At 44.0% G+C, this 17,409-nt stretch overlaps 1 protein-coding gene across 2 annotated transcripts in view; it reads left to right on the top strand.

Moving 5' to 3' along the window:
- Positions 1–17,409, top strand: part of LOC141113855 (ABC-type organic anion transporter ABCA8-like) — an 84,753-nt gene that overhangs the window by 57,015 nt on the left and 10,329 nt on the right. For both annotated transcript variants that reach the window (XM_073607182.1, XM_073607180.1), the window contains 12 exons: positions 1,971–2,141; positions 4,615–4,728; positions 6,366–6,488; positions 9,621–9,680; positions 10,473–10,564; positions 11,890–12,010; positions 13,418–13,541; positions 13,966–14,057; positions 14,533–14,702; positions 15,109–15,184; positions 15,865–15,959; positions 16,361–16,480. In XM_073607182.1, coding sequence (XP_073463283.1) covers positions 1,971–2,141; positions 4,615–4,728; positions 6,366–6,488; positions 9,621–9,680; positions 10,473–10,564; positions 11,890–12,010; positions 13,418–13,541; positions 13,966–14,057; positions 14,533–14,702; positions 15,109–15,184; positions 15,865–15,959; positions 16,361–16,480 — 1,358 coding nt within the window. The remainder of the gene's footprint in view (positions 1–1,970; positions 2,142–4,614; positions 4,729–6,365; positions 6,489–9,620; positions 9,681–10,472; positions 10,565–11,889; positions 12,011–13,417; positions 13,542–13,965; positions 14,058–14,532; positions 14,703–15,108; positions 15,185–15,864; positions 15,960–16,360; positions 16,481–17,409) is intronic.

Genomic DNA, 17,409 nt, shown 5'->3' on the forward strand with positions numbered 1-17,409 from the left:
ACGGCTTCTTCGACAGGTTTGACGAAGGAGCCGCGCATGCTCCGAAATGCATTACCGCCCACCACCCCTCACTGATGCCACCGGCCTCATGCTTTCCAGCTTGAACCCAGGACACAGGCCGCCTCACTGCCTCCTCGCTCCCGCACGCATGGAAGTAATCTGACAGCTGCTGGACCGCGTTACTTGGCACTCCATTTGCGGACAGAGGAAAGATCCACTTACCAGAGGAGGATTCCATGTTACAGGCTTTTAACAATCCACGATCCTGTAAGTGCTTTTAACCCCTTGTGCACTTTATTAAATCTTTTAATATTGCACTTAGAGGCACCTTTCTTTCTTTTATATGTCTTCAGAGTTGCTTCTCCTCACCCAAAGTGCTGCCTGAAGTGCCATCCAACCATCACCTCCCCTGACCAGCCATCCACCTCCACCAGAGTGCCCTTACCTCCTTTTCTGTTTACAGCTTCCTCTCCAGAAAGGAGAATAGTGAGTAGCAAAGTAGAGACCAGTTGCGGCCCATCCATAGGGGCACACGGGCGCCGCCCTCCCATCCATGCGTCCGCCCCCTTGATCTGCATACAGGGACGCTGGACCATGGATTCCAATGGGGGGGAGGGTTTCTTTGAAGCTTGTGATTAGAGCCAGAGGCTCTAATAGACTTCAAAATGGCTTCAAAATAGGATGAGCCCACGTGACAATAGTGAATGAATATTCATTATTTTCACACTGATTCTCCTCCCGGCCAATCAGGAAGCAGGTCTTGAAACACTTTACCGATCTGCTGAAAGGAGACGCTAAGCTGGCCACCGGAAGGAGGAGAGAGGAGGAGGGAGTAGATGCGAGGAGAAGAGACACAGGGAAAGCTAGCGGGCTGCCCATCTGTCGCCCAGAGGGAAGCTTTGATGGCCCCCGGGAGTGGAGGGAGGAGACCCGCCACTGGAGGAGACATGAGGGAAGCCCACGGTAAGTGTTGCGGAAGCCGGGTGACACTGACTGACCGGGGGACAGGGGAGGGGTAGGGTTTTGCGGGTGACCCGACCGGGGTAAGGGGGTGGCTGGCTGTGCACTGTCTGTCACCTGCCCCCAAAAAAATACCACCGGCTGCCACTGGTAGTGACATCACCAAATCTCACTCCACATCTCTTGAGACTACCAAGCTTGGAAGCAGAGAGATCCTTGCACTTCAAATCCTCAGGTACAGCTTCCTCTCCAGCAAGGAGAACAATGAGCAGCAAAGTAGTGACATCACCAAACCTCATTCCAAATCTGTTGAGCCTAGCACTAGCAGTCAGAGGTAGCAGTGCCTTAGCTGATCTCACATTACAGATATGCAGCTTTGAGCTTACAGAAGAGGAGTGCCTAGGAACAGGAAATGCTCTGCTAGTTTTCCAAAGGAATTCAAGACAAAGGATAGATTTTTCAGGGTACTGCTTAGGCACATAAAATATTTCTTGAAATGTCCGAAATCTTCAATTTCAGGTCCGCTTTAACTTTTGTGTCAGTATGTTTCCTAGTATTCTTCTAACTGATAATGACTTACTGTACAAAGTAATGGAACTAATAATACCCAACCCCAGCCTAGCCTGATGGGAAAGATCTCAGGTTTATTTGTCGAAGGAGATTTCCCGTTCACTTCTCAGCTTGCTGACACCAGAATAAGAATGATGGGAATGAGGGTTATCAGATCGGGAGGTCTCACAGAGGTTTTAACTCTCCACCAATACTAAAAAAAATGTATTTTTTTGCTATTGTCACCTGCTTCCATCTTAGAGATTCTCCTCTTGTTGTCACTGGACAGGAAGTGAGGAAAAACCTCCCCCCTTGAGGCAACAAAGAACCCAACAGAATCTGACAGAAATTGGTGAACGGAGCTCAGCTGTTTATGAAGCCTGTAGAGTAAAGGTCCTCCTAGGTGATCTTTTTTCTATCTTTTGGCCATGATCACAACCACCGAATCTTTCTCCTTCCAGATCAAAGCTCGCTCCCAGCTGCGTATTTCCGGCCTTTTCCCATCCGCGTACTGGTTTGGACAAGCCCTGGTGGACATCGCCCTCTCTTGGCTCCTCCTTTTCCTGATGGTCGCCATCCTGTTTGCGTTCAGCTATTCCATCCATCTGTCATTCTTTAACGCGGTGCTGCTTGTGAGTATCATCGCTCAGCTTTTCACAGCCATGCATTTAGCTGAACCTCTGAAATTCTACTCATTTAAAACCCAACCGGACTTCATTTTAAATCAGCTTAACACATTCACGGTGCATCAAAACAAAAGGTGAGCCAAGTCTTACAGTTGGTTTTCTGTAGAAATCAGCCACATCCCGAGTAGAGAAGTTTGTCCCTTCCAAGCAGCATCAGAGAAGGACTATTGTTCTCTGCTTGGAAGCAGTGGTCTCTCTGTAGAGGTCCAACATGTCCCCTGCTGTGTTATAGCCAGAGCTCTTCAATCAGCAAGAAGAAGTATGAGCTTTTCTGATTGCACAGCTATATATCTGCCACATCAGGGGGTGCGTTGGTCCTCTGCAAGGAAACCTTGCCAACCCACATTGTTCAGTCCTGGTCCATCATTGTCACCAAGCTTGGAAGGAAGACGGTCCAAAGCAATGTTGTCATCACTAGGTCTCAGTCAGTGGTGGCTGGTGCTCAATGTTTTTTTGGGGGGGGGCGAAGGCGGCAAACCAGTGCCCCCCTTCCCCCCCACGCGGAAGACAGACAGGAAGGCGGCGATTCCCCCCCACGGAAGATGGATGGGAGGGCGGTGATCAGAGGCCTCCTTACCTTAGGAGGCAAATGGTAGGGCTGCTGCTCCTCCCTATGGGGCCGTTGCTTCTCCTCCTGGCCGAACAGAAAGTGGGTCCTGAGACCCAATTGGCCGGGAGTCCTAAGATCCCCTGGCCAATCGGGTCTCAGGACCTGCTTCCTAATTGGCCAGGAGGAGAATCAGGAAGACAATAGTGAATAATAATTTGCTATTGTCACACAAGTGGGTGGGCTCTGGGGGCAGTGCTCTGCCCCCAGAGCCCACCCTTTTTTGAAGCCAATTAGAGCCTCAGGCTCTAATCATGTGCTTAAAAAACCCCAAAAAAACCCCATCGAAATCCATGCGTCCGGCACCCTGCATGCAGATTAAGGGCCAGGTGCATGGATTAGCTAGGCGGCTCCCCTGGTCTCAGTGCAGGCAATCCTGGCTGGTGGGAGGAGCCGGCAAAGGCTGTACATAGTTTCCCAAATACATCAGAGCACCCTGCCTCAGTACTCCCCTCAAGAGGTTCACACTGATGCGGGTCACAACAGGGGGTCGGGTGCATCCCTGTTCACCAATTCAGGTGCGAATCAGGTCCCTTTTCCAGTGCAGACCATGGCCGCTCCAGAGCTGCATGAACCGGCTCCATTGAGAGCCGGTCACACTCTCCTGTCATGTGAATTGGATGCGGGGAAGCTTAAATTTTGATACAAACAGTGGGCTGGCTCTTGGGAGGAGTTATGAAAATATCAGAACACCTTTTTGAGGGCATATGTCAGTCTGTAGGAGTGGGCGTGTCTATGCAGACTTCATTTGCATGCAGACCACCCCACCTATTGGCCACAAGCATTGCCGCTGATAAGACAGTACAGTCAGCACTCCTGTACTGGACCCAGGCCTCATTAGTTCAAAAGGGGGGCCCGGGCACCTGCTCAGAAGGAGGGTCAGCTGTACTGTCTTATTACAGACATTAATCCTCTTCTACCTTCCCCTGAAACGGTGCCAGCTTCTTCCTCTGGCTGCAGTACAGGGGAGTGTTTCTAGCACATGCACCCCTTCCATCTGCTGACCGGGCCCCCCTGTGTGCCCCTTTCCCCCAGAAGCTACTGGCTTCCCTCCTCTCCTCTTCTGCTGGAAGCTGCTGTAGGCATAGAGGGGGATGTTTTAGGATGGAGAGGGAAGGAAAGAGGGAAGGAGCCAGTAAATATATAATTTATTGGCCCCTTTTTTTCTTGAATGGACACAGGAGTGATTGGTACTGATCACCCACTATGTTCATTCATCACTGAAGCATAGTAAACTGTCTTTACTATGCTTCAGTTTATGAATGAGCAAGAAGCTTCAGAGTGCTTCCAATTCATTCATCTTTGCAACTGAGGCTGAAAAGAAAGGAACTGATAAAATCTATGTCCTTAGTCGCTTCCGGCGGTGGGGGGGTGGGCTGACAGGTAGGCTGTATGGGGCCCCGTGATTTCTAGCAGCAGCCTTGCCCACATGTGATGCTGAGCCTCCATGATTGGAAGAGTTTAGATCCAATAAATGAAATGGGTGGGCCGGGGCGTCCTCTAGGATATCAGTCTGGAATAGTAGGCATTCCTAGGCACTCGTCCTCCAGCCAGGAACTGAGGAGGGCTCTATCTGACTTGTTGCAGCTTCTAATGCAAAATGTGAGAAGCTCACAGTGTGCAGTGAAATCAGAGGAAGGCATTTCAGTCCAGGAGAGGAACCGGTACACCTGTGCAAGACTGAAGGGAAGGCTGGAGGTCAGGTTTAGGGTGGCCTCAGATTACAATAACTTCATGACAATTCTACATTTGGCCAGCGTCTGAGGAATCTGATTATGTGAGTTACATTACTATTATGTTTTTGATTTGCAGATTGTGGAAATTTTGGGTTACGGCATGGCCACGGTCCTCTATGTTTACTCAATCACATTTCTGTTTGGGAAGAGGAAGATTCATCATGACCGATGGTCCTTCTTCTTTATCTTGGTAAGTTGGTGACATCGTCTCTAGAGGGTCACTTCAGCTTTTTCATGTCTACAAATCGGAGATCATGTCCTGTGAGCCACTTTCTAAGCAACAGATTTGTTTGCAGCATTTTATTTGTCTGCAGACAGCAAGAGAAACTCTCTGGGATTTGGGTGGTGAAGCTCTTGGAGGCTCCAAATAAATGACCATATGGCAGCTTACTACTACCTAATGGAGCCCCAACTGGGTCAGAAGATGAGTCAAAGAATGAGAGAACCACGTTGTAGAGATCTATCTAGACCCCGCCCTTCCTTTTTGACCCCTCCTGCTTCTCATAAGTCCCACCCCTTATAGAATCCACCCACTCCGTCCCCTGTATTTCACTTGCTTCCACCGATAGTGTCAGGAGTATACAGCTCAGCATCACAGGACAGAGTATACAGCTCAGCATCACAGGACAGAGTATACAGCTCAGCATCACGGGACAGAGTATACAGCTCCAGAATCACAGGACAGAGTATACAGCTCAGCAACACAGGACAGAGTATACAGCTCCAGCATCACAGGACAGAGTATACAGCTCCAGCATCACAGGACAGAGTATACAGCCCCAGAATCACAGGACAGAGTATACAGCCCCAGAATCACAGGACAGAGTATACAGCTCCAGAATCACAGGACAGAGTATACAGCTCCAGAATCACAGGACAGAGTATACAGCTCCAGAATCACAGGACAGAGTATACAGCTCCAGAATCACAGGACAGAGTATACAGCTCCAGAATCACAGGACAGAGTATACAGCTCCAGAATCACAGGACAGAGTATACAGCCCCAGAATCACAGGACAGAGTATACAGCCCCAGAATCACAGGACAGAGTATATCAAAGAATGGGAGATAAAAATAACTATGTTCAGTATCCCTCCCTCAACGCACACAGAGAAAATGTTGATAAAACAATAGTCAGCAGCTGCTATACTAAAACGAGATGCATCAAATATATGTCAAAGAAAAATTTCTAAAACATTAGCAGTGCTAGTGCAAAAATAGCAAATATTTAAAAATATCAATGAAATTGCTTAAGAGTCCACTTAAACAAAGTATCAAATGGTGATCCACTCAGTGAAAGTCAATTAAGAAAAGGCAGGTGAGTATAAACTAGACGATCGTGGAAGAAAATATTAGCAGCGATCCCAAGTCTCCATCACCACACCACTTGTGCCACAGCCCTGAAGGTAATCCACTTACCAGACTCTGATGATTAACAGGCTTATCAATCAAAGGGATAATTGCTGTTCACTGGACACTTTTCATCTGTATTTTGCTCATTGCAAGCAATAGATAAAAAGATTCCACATAGCGAAATCTAGTACAATTATTTATTAATTTAAAATGATCTCACAATGTTTGCATAATATAAAAAACGCGTCAACATGAGCTAACAATCTGACTTTTATTTTCTTTTTACAATGTAGTACTACTAATATATTTTGTCCTTTTTATCTGTAGCCAAAAGCTATAGGAAATATAAATGATAGTAAAGTATTGGTGTAAAATGTGAAATTTGTAGGTTGATCACATGTTGCTTTTCGATTTTATTGTGGCCGACATTCTGGCGCCGGGTCACCTCTCACCTGGATTTCTGGTCTCTTGCAGTCCTCCCTCATCCCGCTAATATACAACGCATTTCAATTTTTCACTCCTTTGCCAGAAGAATTATATTTCATCTACTTGATCTTGGTGCCGCCCAGCAATTTGATGGCGTTTTTGATGATTCTGGTGAGTGTTGATACATAGCCTTTTATATCACACATTATTACAGGAAAACATGTCATACTGGGGATGTGCCGGCAAAAAAAAAGACAAAACAAAAATGTGAAATGTGTTCTTTACATGTAGAAGTTAAAGAATATGTCACCCCAACATTTCCTATTCCTGATGTGAGCCTGATGTCCCATGTACTTGTATGCACAAGTCTCCTGTTGTATTTGTATTGCCTGCTTTGTGTGAAATCCCTGGTGATCCTGCCAGTCCCCCCCTGCTTTCTTATTAGGAATTGACCACACTAGGCATGAGAGCACAGCGTGGTCAGTTATATAGCTGTGCTAAGCCTCTTTCAATGATCACACTTGTCCTGACATTCCCCCTCCCCCTCACACAGTGTGCTGCTGTTTCTCCTCCCCTAGCTCTCTGAGCTTCTTATGCAGCCGAGAACAGAGGGTATGTGATCACTTATATAAGAAGAGGGGGGAAAGGTATTTATAATGTTTATATATGACTATCGGGCCTTCAGAAAAAAACTCAAGACCCATCTCTTCTAAGAAACAGGACTAACAGCACGGATCAAGCGCCTTGAGGCGATTCAATTCGCATTTGCAGTGCTATACAAATCATTCATTCATTTATATATATATAAAATTTATATATGTATGTAATATATATATATATATATATATATATATATATATATATATATATATATATATATATATATATATATATTAAACCACAAACTTTTTTCCTTTCATTTCTATTTTAAACTGAATGGGTTGTTTTACAAAGTAAGGGTTTACATATACTGTAACCCACAGTAGGACACAGTAATTAACTCCCAGCACAGTAATTAACCAGGCCATGGTTCAATACTTAACCCTCAGCACCGCACAGTAATTAACCCCCAGCATTGTACAATAATTAACCCCCAATGCTGCCCAATAAATAACCCCCAGCATGTCACAACAATTAACCCCCAGCATTGTACAATAATTAACCCCCAACGCTGCCCAATAAATAACCCCCAGCATGTCACAACAATTAACCCCCTGCATGGCAGAGTATTAAACCTCCAGCAATACACACTGAAGAATATGTAAACCCTACATTTGATTATTTCTGATATGTGGCTGTTGTACCGTGTAATTGTATGAAGAAGTATTCTTTTCTCCACCCTCACCTCTCTATGCAGCTGAGAACAGAGGGAATGTGATCACTTATATAAAAGGGGGAAAAACTGTATTTATAATGTTTTTTTTTATATCTGTACATGTATGTTTCACCTTTCATTTCTACTTTAAACTGAATGGGTTGTTTTACGAGGTGATCGTTTACATAAACTTTAATGAAATGAAATTGGGGCCGGTGTTCCAAGGAAACCATTTCTCATTACTCACAGCAACCAGATATATTTGGGAAGCTCTAAACCAGGGGTCTCAAACTAGCGGCCCTCCAGCTGTTGTGAAACTACAAGTCCCATCATGCCTCTGCCTGTGGGAGTCATGCTTGTGACTGTCAGCTTTGCAATGCCTCATGGGACTTGTAGTTTTGCAACAGCTGGAGGGCCACCAGTTTGAGACCTCTGCTCTAAACTTAAATGGGTGCATTTATATAAAAATTTACACAGCTGTTTCTTCCTTTGTTTAGGCCGATATGTATTCTTCTACATATTTTTGTTAAAAAAATCCCAATTAACGTATATTGATTGGTTTGCTCAAAAGTTATCGCGTCTCCAAAATAGGGGATATATTTATGGCATTTTTATTAGTATTTATTTTTTACTAGTAATGGCAGCAATCTGCGATTTTTAGCGGGACTGCGACATTGCGGCGGACAGAATGGGCACTTTTGACACTTTTTTGGGATTGTGACATTTATACAGCGATCAGTGCTATAAAAATTTACTGATTACTGTATAAATGTTACTGGCAGGGAAGGGGTTAACCCTAGGGGGCGATCAAAGGGCTAAATGTTCCCTAGGGAGGTGTTTCTAACTGCGGGGGGGAGGGTACTGACTGGGAGTAGAGAGAGATCGCTGTTCCTGATCACTAGGAACAGACAATCTCATTCAGTACTCCCCTGACAGAAGGAGGATCTGTTTGTTTACACTGGTAGATCCCCGTTCTGCCTCGAGTCCGCCAGACCCGCTGATTGGCTCCCCTGCTAGTGAATTGGCACGCACGCGCGTGCCCACAGGTCGCCGTGTATGCGCCCGATGTACAATGATGGCGATTCGCCGAGGAGAGCCAACCTGCCCCAGTACAACTGCGGCGGCTGGTCGGGAACTAGTTAATGGCATCCCAGTCTTAGTCCATAGGGTTCAATATTGAGTTGGCCCCCCCTTTGCAGCTATAACAGCTTCAACTCTTCTGGGAAGGCCGTCCACAAGGTTTAGGAGGGTGTCTATGGGGATGTTTGACCATTCTTCCAGAAGAGCATTTGTGAGGTCAGGCACTGTAGAGGGACGAAAAGGCCTGGCTTGCAGTCCGTAATTCATCCCAAAGGTGTTTTATCGGGTTGAGGTCAGGACTCTGTGCAGGCCAGTCAAGTTCCTCCACCCCAAACTCGCTCATCCATGTCTTTATGGACATGCCATCTAGTAGTCATACAATATTATGGCCACTAGCTATGGCAATGAGGAGCATACTTATTGCTTCTAATAGTCAGCGCCATCTAGTGGGCATACTGCATTATGATCACTAGCTGGCATTGACTATAGTAGGAAATAAGTTTGCTTCTCAGTGCCACCTAATGCCGTTCCTGCATTCATCCATTCAGTTTGCGGAGAATATATCCTGAAAACACTTGTATCACGCTAAATGAATTTCCATAAAGTTTCGATGGAGGAGCAACTATGAAACAAAACTTTGTTCTTTAGTTTTAGATATAATAGGGGATGCTTAGAACCCATTGGGGAGATTTCCCTCCACTTGGAGCCATAACAAGATTGATTGGAATTCTCTCCAAAATGAGGGAATTTCCCATGTATCACCAGGACAGGTGTCCCCATTAGAAGATTTCCCTCTGTTTCTTTAATCAAGGATTCTGATTGGTGGGTTTGTTCTTTTGGTGGACTTTAGTAAAGTGATGGGATTGGAAATCTCTGTATAATACAATGATATGATATTCTCTTCCTAGGTTTACCTTCATAATACTACTTACCCTTTTATGCCAACTGTGTACGGCCATCTGGTGATTGTAAGTAACGGAAAACTCCGATCAAAGTAATAAACTCCTTGTGAAGTGTTCAGAGACCAGAGGGACTCGGTTCTATCCAAGCAGTGCCAGGACAAAGTCATCCAGTGCCCAGGGCAAAAATGGCAAACTGTGCACATTGGTGTCAGTGAACACAATAATAACCCCCAACATTGGTGTCAGTAAATGCAATAATAACCCCCAACATTGGTGCCAAAATCTGCAATAATAACCCCCAGCATCAGTGTCAATAGCAGCAATAGTAACCCCCAGCATTGGTGTCAGTTTCTACAAAAATAACCCCCAATATTGGTGTCAATAAACGCAATAATAACCCCCAACATTGGTGTCAGTAAACTCAATAATAACCCCCAACATTGTTGTCATTAAACACAATAATAACCCCCAACATTATTGTCAGTAAACTCAATAAAAAAAAACGCAACATTGGTGTCAGTAAATGCAATAATAACCCCCAACATTGGCTGTGTACAGATTACATAGAAATTAAAATTATTATTTTTTTATTTATTAAAAATTTTGAAAAACAATATTACCAAAAAAGAGCCATTTTGTCCCCAAAATCAATGTTTATTACTTTGTTATCCTAAGTAATGACAAAGTTATTGCTGAATAAACCGGCCCATAGTGGAAAATGTAAAATTGCTCCATAGGAGTGAACAGGTATGAGAAGTGCATAGAGGGCCAAAAACTAGCATTGTCACTTGTATGAATTGTGAGAATTTCCGCCTCTCCACCTCGCCCGGTTTCTGACTCTCTCTGCTTCCTCTTCAGCCGTACGCACAAACCATCATACTCTGGGGCCTCCTGTGGTTTCTGGAATGGTGGATTGGAACCCGAAGTTTAAAACAAGATCCGGTATTCAGGTGGGTTGCTGAATGTACATCAGAAGGGTGTTCATTTATATAGATTTGATTGTGGATGCGGCCACCTAGTTGAACATAAATAAAGCTAAAGCCACAGCAAACAATCCAGGAGTGGGTGCTGATCTCACTGTGGACTCATCTCTTGGCTTTGAATAAGACAGACATTTGCCCCCCTGGGACAAGACCAGTAAAATGTGTTGGGCTGGTGGCCATAAGTGGAGAAGCTTCACCATTTAGACATCGGGACCATCAGTCAGTGACCCATGCTGGGCATTGGAGTTGAGCAAACTTCGGTAAAGTTTCACCAGTTGTGGTTCAGCCAAACTTTTTTAAAAATTCACGCACCTCCAAAATTCTGAAATTCTAAACCCAAAGTCCTTTAGAATTCGAAGGCAATCTGAACCAGGCTCCAAGAAAGTGTGTATTACAGAGCAGCCAATGATGATAAATTGGGCTGAATGGTTTGGGAAGCTGACATGGTGGCAGGTCAGGTCAAGCTTAGAGTGGTCAGCAGATGAAGACATAAGATAGAAGCAGCCTTTTGCCACTTTCTCCCAGAAGCCTTTTGGGGACATAAACCACTAAAAATAATTTAGATTTGACTTGCAGCCTCCAAATTCATAACGCTCGATCTGAATCTAAGTTCATCCAAATTTCAGGATTACCTCCATTGGGCGTTTTATAATTATCTGCTCCCTGTTCAAACTTGGGATCGCAGCTCCTGGCAGAGGAAAGTTTTCCAGCTACAATGGAAGCCAATACTGGAAGATGAGAAAAAAAGTGTATCACGATAAACCACGTCCTTAGGGGCACCCCCCTCTCACCATGCCCACCAATCACTGCGGCACCATGGCACTCTCTGCATGGTATACACATTCTTTAGTCTACAGAAATCCAACCCCACCAAGAATGGGCAACTATGTTGTGTTTTCTCTCCAGGCCAATGGTTCCCAGTCCTCTACTGGATGAAGACATTAGGCCCCCAAATGCTGAGTATAGTCCATGTCGTAGTACTTGGTCTGTGTGCATTATGTAGACTCTTGTACTCTTTGTACTCCACCATTTGTTAAACAGAACTATTCACATGTGAACTATATTTCACCGTCTGACACATTGTAATATTGTAAGTGATGTCCTCTACCTAGCATTTGCTTTTGTCTATTTCTGATACAATTCCCTTGTATGTTGTCTATATTTCATACACCCATTACAATGTAACATTATTAGGTAGTGTATTGTGTTGTTTTCATTTTTATATTGAGACTATGAAATCACTGCTAACACGTCCCATACTACGGATCTGACACTTTCCTCTCTTCATTCAGATTCACCAAGAGAGAATATCCATTTACCCAGAATCCCGAGCAGCTGGATGATGCTGATGAGGAGGTCCTTGCTGAGAAAGAAAGGGTTAACACTTTAAAAACAACAGATCAGGAGGAGGAGGTAATATATTGCTAAATGCAAATCCACTATATACATATATAAATATACATCACACTCCTGTATGTTAACTGTCACATTATGTCCTGCACACCATCTGAAACTTGGAATCAGGCTGGCAGTGGGAGTGGCTGCTCTGCTAGCTGACCATAAGAGGAGGTGGTGAGCAGGAGTAAATGGTCATAGTTCATCTCTGTTCATTACTTTGTCAGATTATAAAGAGTATCTCGTCTATCAGCACTGTGTTAATGTAAAGAGAAGTCTACAAAGGGCACTGTATGGAGCAAACTTTCTCAACCCTTTCTTAAATTAGTTTCCAGGTCTCAGGGAACCCCTGATAAAATGAATTTATCTGGGATCAGAGGGAAAAATGCCCCCCTTACAGGGTTGGTTTTGCCAAGTGGTGTTGGTCTTGGAATTATACTGGCACCACCAAATGGGAGGTCAGTCAGCCACAACTCAAGGAACCTCTGGAGGAAACCTTGCTGAGAATGGCTGGTCCAGCCTGTCCTAGAAGTGTAACGCTGCAGATAAAAATATTACCAGAAGTTACAAATTTTACAAACTTTGTAGCAGTCACATGAGACTCCTCTTGTATTGGCCTGTCAGGGAAATTTTAAGCTTTTCCCTATAAGCATATCATTTCTTTGCGCTTCAAAGCACAAATACAGCTCTCTCATATAATGCCGATAAAGCGCGCCTTTCTTTCTCTCTAAGTAACACAGACACAGATGCTGGTATCACCTTGAGCTTAGCAGAATCCTACAGAAAATAGCCAGGCTCCTTTTATTTTTACTATAAACATGGATAACAAAGGAATGTGGTGGCTTCAGAATCAGCCAGACACTTGTATTCATTCAAAAGAACCAATCACACACATGTATATATTCAAATAGAAATACAGTAGTGACGTGTATTGTAGTGACGCAGATGGTCATGTGCAGAGCGGCAAGCACATGGCTCTGAACACGATCGTGTGTACATTCCCACTGCTACCAATGATGCGAGCCATACTCTATCATGGCTCAGTGGGCCATAATTTTGTATGGTTATGCTATGGTTCCCATGTACGCAGATCTGCTTACTTAGAAGTTTAGATGCGGTCGCCATGGAGCGGCCAGTCCCTTGGTGAGGCATAAACAAGCATCCTTAAAAGAGCAAACAGATCTGCCGTGTCCACGGGAAGGTTTCCACAGCCAATGGTCTTCCACCAACGTCTGTATGTGCGAATACCCTCACATGAGCGTATTACAGCAAAACTGACACTGGGGGACATCTGACAACATACATTAATAAAAATTTCCACAACGTGGCCCATTTTTGAAATTTTGTATCAATTACAAATGTCACGACAATCAGATGTCCTTCAGAATCAAATCACAAATTGACTTTGTGTTTTTACCCTTCAAGAGGCCGACCATCCTTGTGGACAGTTTGCGGAAAGAGTTTAAGGAGAAGTCAGGCATTTGTGGACGCATCAGGAAGAAGAAGAAGAGAACGGCCATCAGTAACACCTCGTTCTGCGTCAAGAAAGGTCAGTTCCTGTTCATTTCTGTTTCTTTTAATGACGTTGGCCATACAGAATGTGCGTCCAAAACACCTACTGTATGTGTGGTTGGAAATGTGTGGCCAAAACACCCATGTGTGGTTGGAAATGGAACAACGACATCTATGATCCAATTTTAATCCCACTGAAAGCAAAAGAGAGTCCACATGACAGTGCCGGTCTATGTGTCAGATATAAAGGATATGTTCTCTTTTTCCATGATTTAACATCACAACGTTTCAGATTAAAGTCTGCAGTAACAGAGGTACTTTAACCCTTAAACACCCAGATCATTTCTTTTCAGCGCAGCAGGGGTCTGATTGGTTGCTGGAGGAAACCAGATAGTTCTTCTTTCAGACATTTAGAAATATCAATGTATCAGTTTTGTCTGTTTTTTTTTAATATTTTAAAGGTGAAGTCCTGGGACTTCTGGGCCCCAACGGTGCCGGCAAGACCACATCTGTGCTGATTCTGGCAGGAGAGAAGAAACCATCAGCTGGACAGGTGAGAAGTCATAGGGGCATGGAGTGGAGTTCTTCAGAGTTCATGTATAGAGGTGCTTGAGGGACATCTCACCCACTGTGGTTATGACGGACTAAGGAAAAAGGTTCCCTAGAAAACACTCTGCACTCAGCCTCAAGGGAAGCCCTCTCAGCACTTTGGCATCCAACCCGGTACGTGATATTGTGGTTATGAGGGACCAAGGCAAAATGTTTTCTAGAAAACACTGCACCACCACAATGCAATCAATAAAACATTACCAATTATCACAAATTCATTTACAGGTAAGAAAGCATTAAAACATCTGAGAACCCCAGTAATTAAACAATTTATTTTTATTAAAAAAAAGGTTATTGTCCCTACAGATAGATTCACCTAACCACATTTCCTAAAAATATTATGATGGGCCCCATTACTGGTAGGCTTTGAGGCAATGTCCAGCGTGGCATTCTTATAAGGCACTGACTGCCTCCTACAGGTGTTGCTGGGTAATGCAGGAGACCCCCATAGGACTAAAGACTCTGCAGCTTTGGGCTACTGTCCCCAACACAACCCTCTGTGGCCCAACCTCACCGTGAAGGAACATCTGGAGATCTATGCCGCTGTGAAGGGCATGAATAAAGAGGACACAAACCGTGCTATTAAACGGTAAGTTAACATGCAATGAACTTTCCTCATGATGCAGACCAGGAGTTGTAGGACTCCATTTCCTTTGCTCTCCTTAATATTGTTTGGTCTTGACAGTCCCATCAACAGTGATGTTGGCCATACCATTATGCTTTTAGGTTGTTGGAGAAAACAGTCTAAAGGAAAGTCACACAAACACATGCAAACCTAATGCAAGCAGTGGCCTTGTCAGAATGAAACCCAAGACCTCCGCGCTACAAGGCAACTAACAGCTCAGCTCTGACCTAGCCTTGACAAGCCATCTGTGTTCACGCATTACATTAAAGACATTTTCCCTATAAACCTCTCTCTCAACATCTTAATAAATCTCACAAGTTAATAAATCCTAACTGTTCTTCTCATTATGTCTCCATACTTTGGTCTGCAGGGTGAGTGAAGCTCTGGAGATGAAGGACCATCTCAACAAACCTGCCAGGAAGTTGTCAGCCGGGGTCTCCAGAAAGGTGCGCTTTTTTTTTTGGACTGTGTTCTTAGCGTGATCAATGGAGTAGATGTGATCAGACACTCAGGATATCTGAAGAGGATCTGCAGAGCTAACCAAGACCATACCCTCATAGACCCAAACTTCACTGTGTCTTGTAAAATGATTGGCTGGACCTTTTCCATTTCCACCAAGTCTGCCCTCTGGAAACCACTGAATGTAGTTGGAGTCGTAAAGCCCAGATTAGAGAGGCTTTTCATAAAGCTACCAGTCCAGTAGCTCATCTGTAATTTTATGATAGTTGTTAATGTAGGTGTCCATAATATATATATAATAATGGAAGTTTAAAACTCCTTGGTTCCTGAGTCATCTGTCATCATCCAGCTTGTCCATAAATCTATTCTTTTTATCGCCTTTGTTAATATCTGTAATCATTCTGCACATATAACATAACTGAGAGCAGCTATGTTCTGCTGGATTAAGACTTTAGATCACAGATCATGGGTGGAGGCATGGAAGTTAGAATGGTCATATTCCTAACAATTGCAAATGGATCCCTGGTCAGGAATCCGCTACCTATCGCCTGAAAAATTCATACAGTTATCATAAACATTAAGTATTAATAATGTTGTCAATTTTGTGTTGTTTAAGCCAACATAGCAGTAGCCAGAATTGTCCTTTTAGATTTCTGTTGTTCTTTAGGTGTGTTTTGCCATCAGCATGTTGGGTAATCCCACCATTGTTCTCCTGGACGAACCTTCCACTGGTCTGGACCCAAAAGGACAACAAAGGCTTTGGTGAGTCTTGTCACAAGTTGATCAAGGAGCTAATACCTTAAAGGGGTGCTCTACTTTTATTTTCTTTATACAGACCCTGATTCCTATAGTGACACAATCCAAGAGCCTAACCGTTTCAGCGATCTTCTCTGGACACAGCAAGGCCAGACATCATTCATGTTCATTTGTTCTCTCATAGTCAAAAAGTTTACTAATTAGTGTCTCTTGCTGCCACATGACCTTCTGATATCAGACTGAGCTGAAGAAATTTAATTAGAGCACCTAATTTTTTCACTGAATGTGTAGTTGTAGCACTAGTGCCCTTCAGCTTGATGTTGTATGTTAAATCCTACAACACATGCACTATACTTGGAGGTTTATATACAAAGTATGACACCTTAGGCTTTTCTTGTGTATTCAAGGAGAGCCATCCGAGCGGCCTTCAAGAACAGGGAAAGGGGTGCCATCCTGACCACACACTATATGGAGGAGGCCGAGGCTGTGTGCGACCGCGTGGCAATCATGGTGTCTGGAAAACTCAGGTGAGAAGAAATGATGCCAGGACTGAGTCAGGGGAGACTTTTAGGAAGCCAGGAATACACAGAGGAAGTCGGGATTTCTTCCATGTATGGTCTGTAGGACATTGATCCTGTATACCTGTGTCATGGGGCAACCCTACCCCATATATCTCAAAAACGTCATGGTAGAGACATGAGGAAGGATAATGTAATGCAGATTACTTAGCTCCGGTATGACAGAAGATAAAAATTAAAAAGTTACCGCACTAAACCTAAACAAAATCAGAAAATAAATAAATAAAGCAGCTGTCAAAATTGTGAGATACACACAAATACAGATAATGGAATTCAATGTGACAGCGCTATAACTAAACGAATAAAAGAAACCAAAAAAGAACTAATCCCAGCAGTGAAAATAAGTGAACTACAACACACAATAATTGTGAAAAATTAATCAATAGTCCATAAAAAACACATCAGTATAGGTTCTTGTGAAATACACCTCTCGAAAGCAGTGCACCTCCACCACATAGAAGGGGCGCTTACCAAAAGGCAAGCTTTCATAAGCCTGCAGCTAAATCACCCAGCCAGGGCCTCTATCCAGGGAAAGCAACTGGAACAAGACACCAAAAACGTCTGGGGAGACTCGAGCTTCAGCCACCAGGAGGGGGGATCAAGCGTTACCCAGAAAAGCAAGAAGACTCTCCATAGTGTAAAAAAGTGTAAAATTGCACTTACAGAAATGGAGAAATAACGATCAGAGAGAAAACAGCCGGCTGGCTTGCAAACACCTGTCCACTAGATAGGCGCGATGACGTCAGCACGTCAACCAAGCTACGTGTTTTTCGTCATATACTGATGTTGTCTCCCCGAGACGTTAGTATATGACAAAACGCACGTAGGGAGGTTGACATGCTGACGTCATCGCGCCTATCTGGTATGACAGAGGTTGG

The sequence above is a fragment of the Aquarana catesbeiana genome, linkage group LG12, assembly GCF_042186555.1.
Source record: "Aquarana catesbeiana isolate 2022-GZ linkage group LG12, ASM4218655v1, whole genome shotgun sequence".
Lineage (NCBI taxonomy): Eukaryota > Metazoa > Chordata > Amphibia > Anura > Ranidae > Aquarana > Aquarana catesbeiana.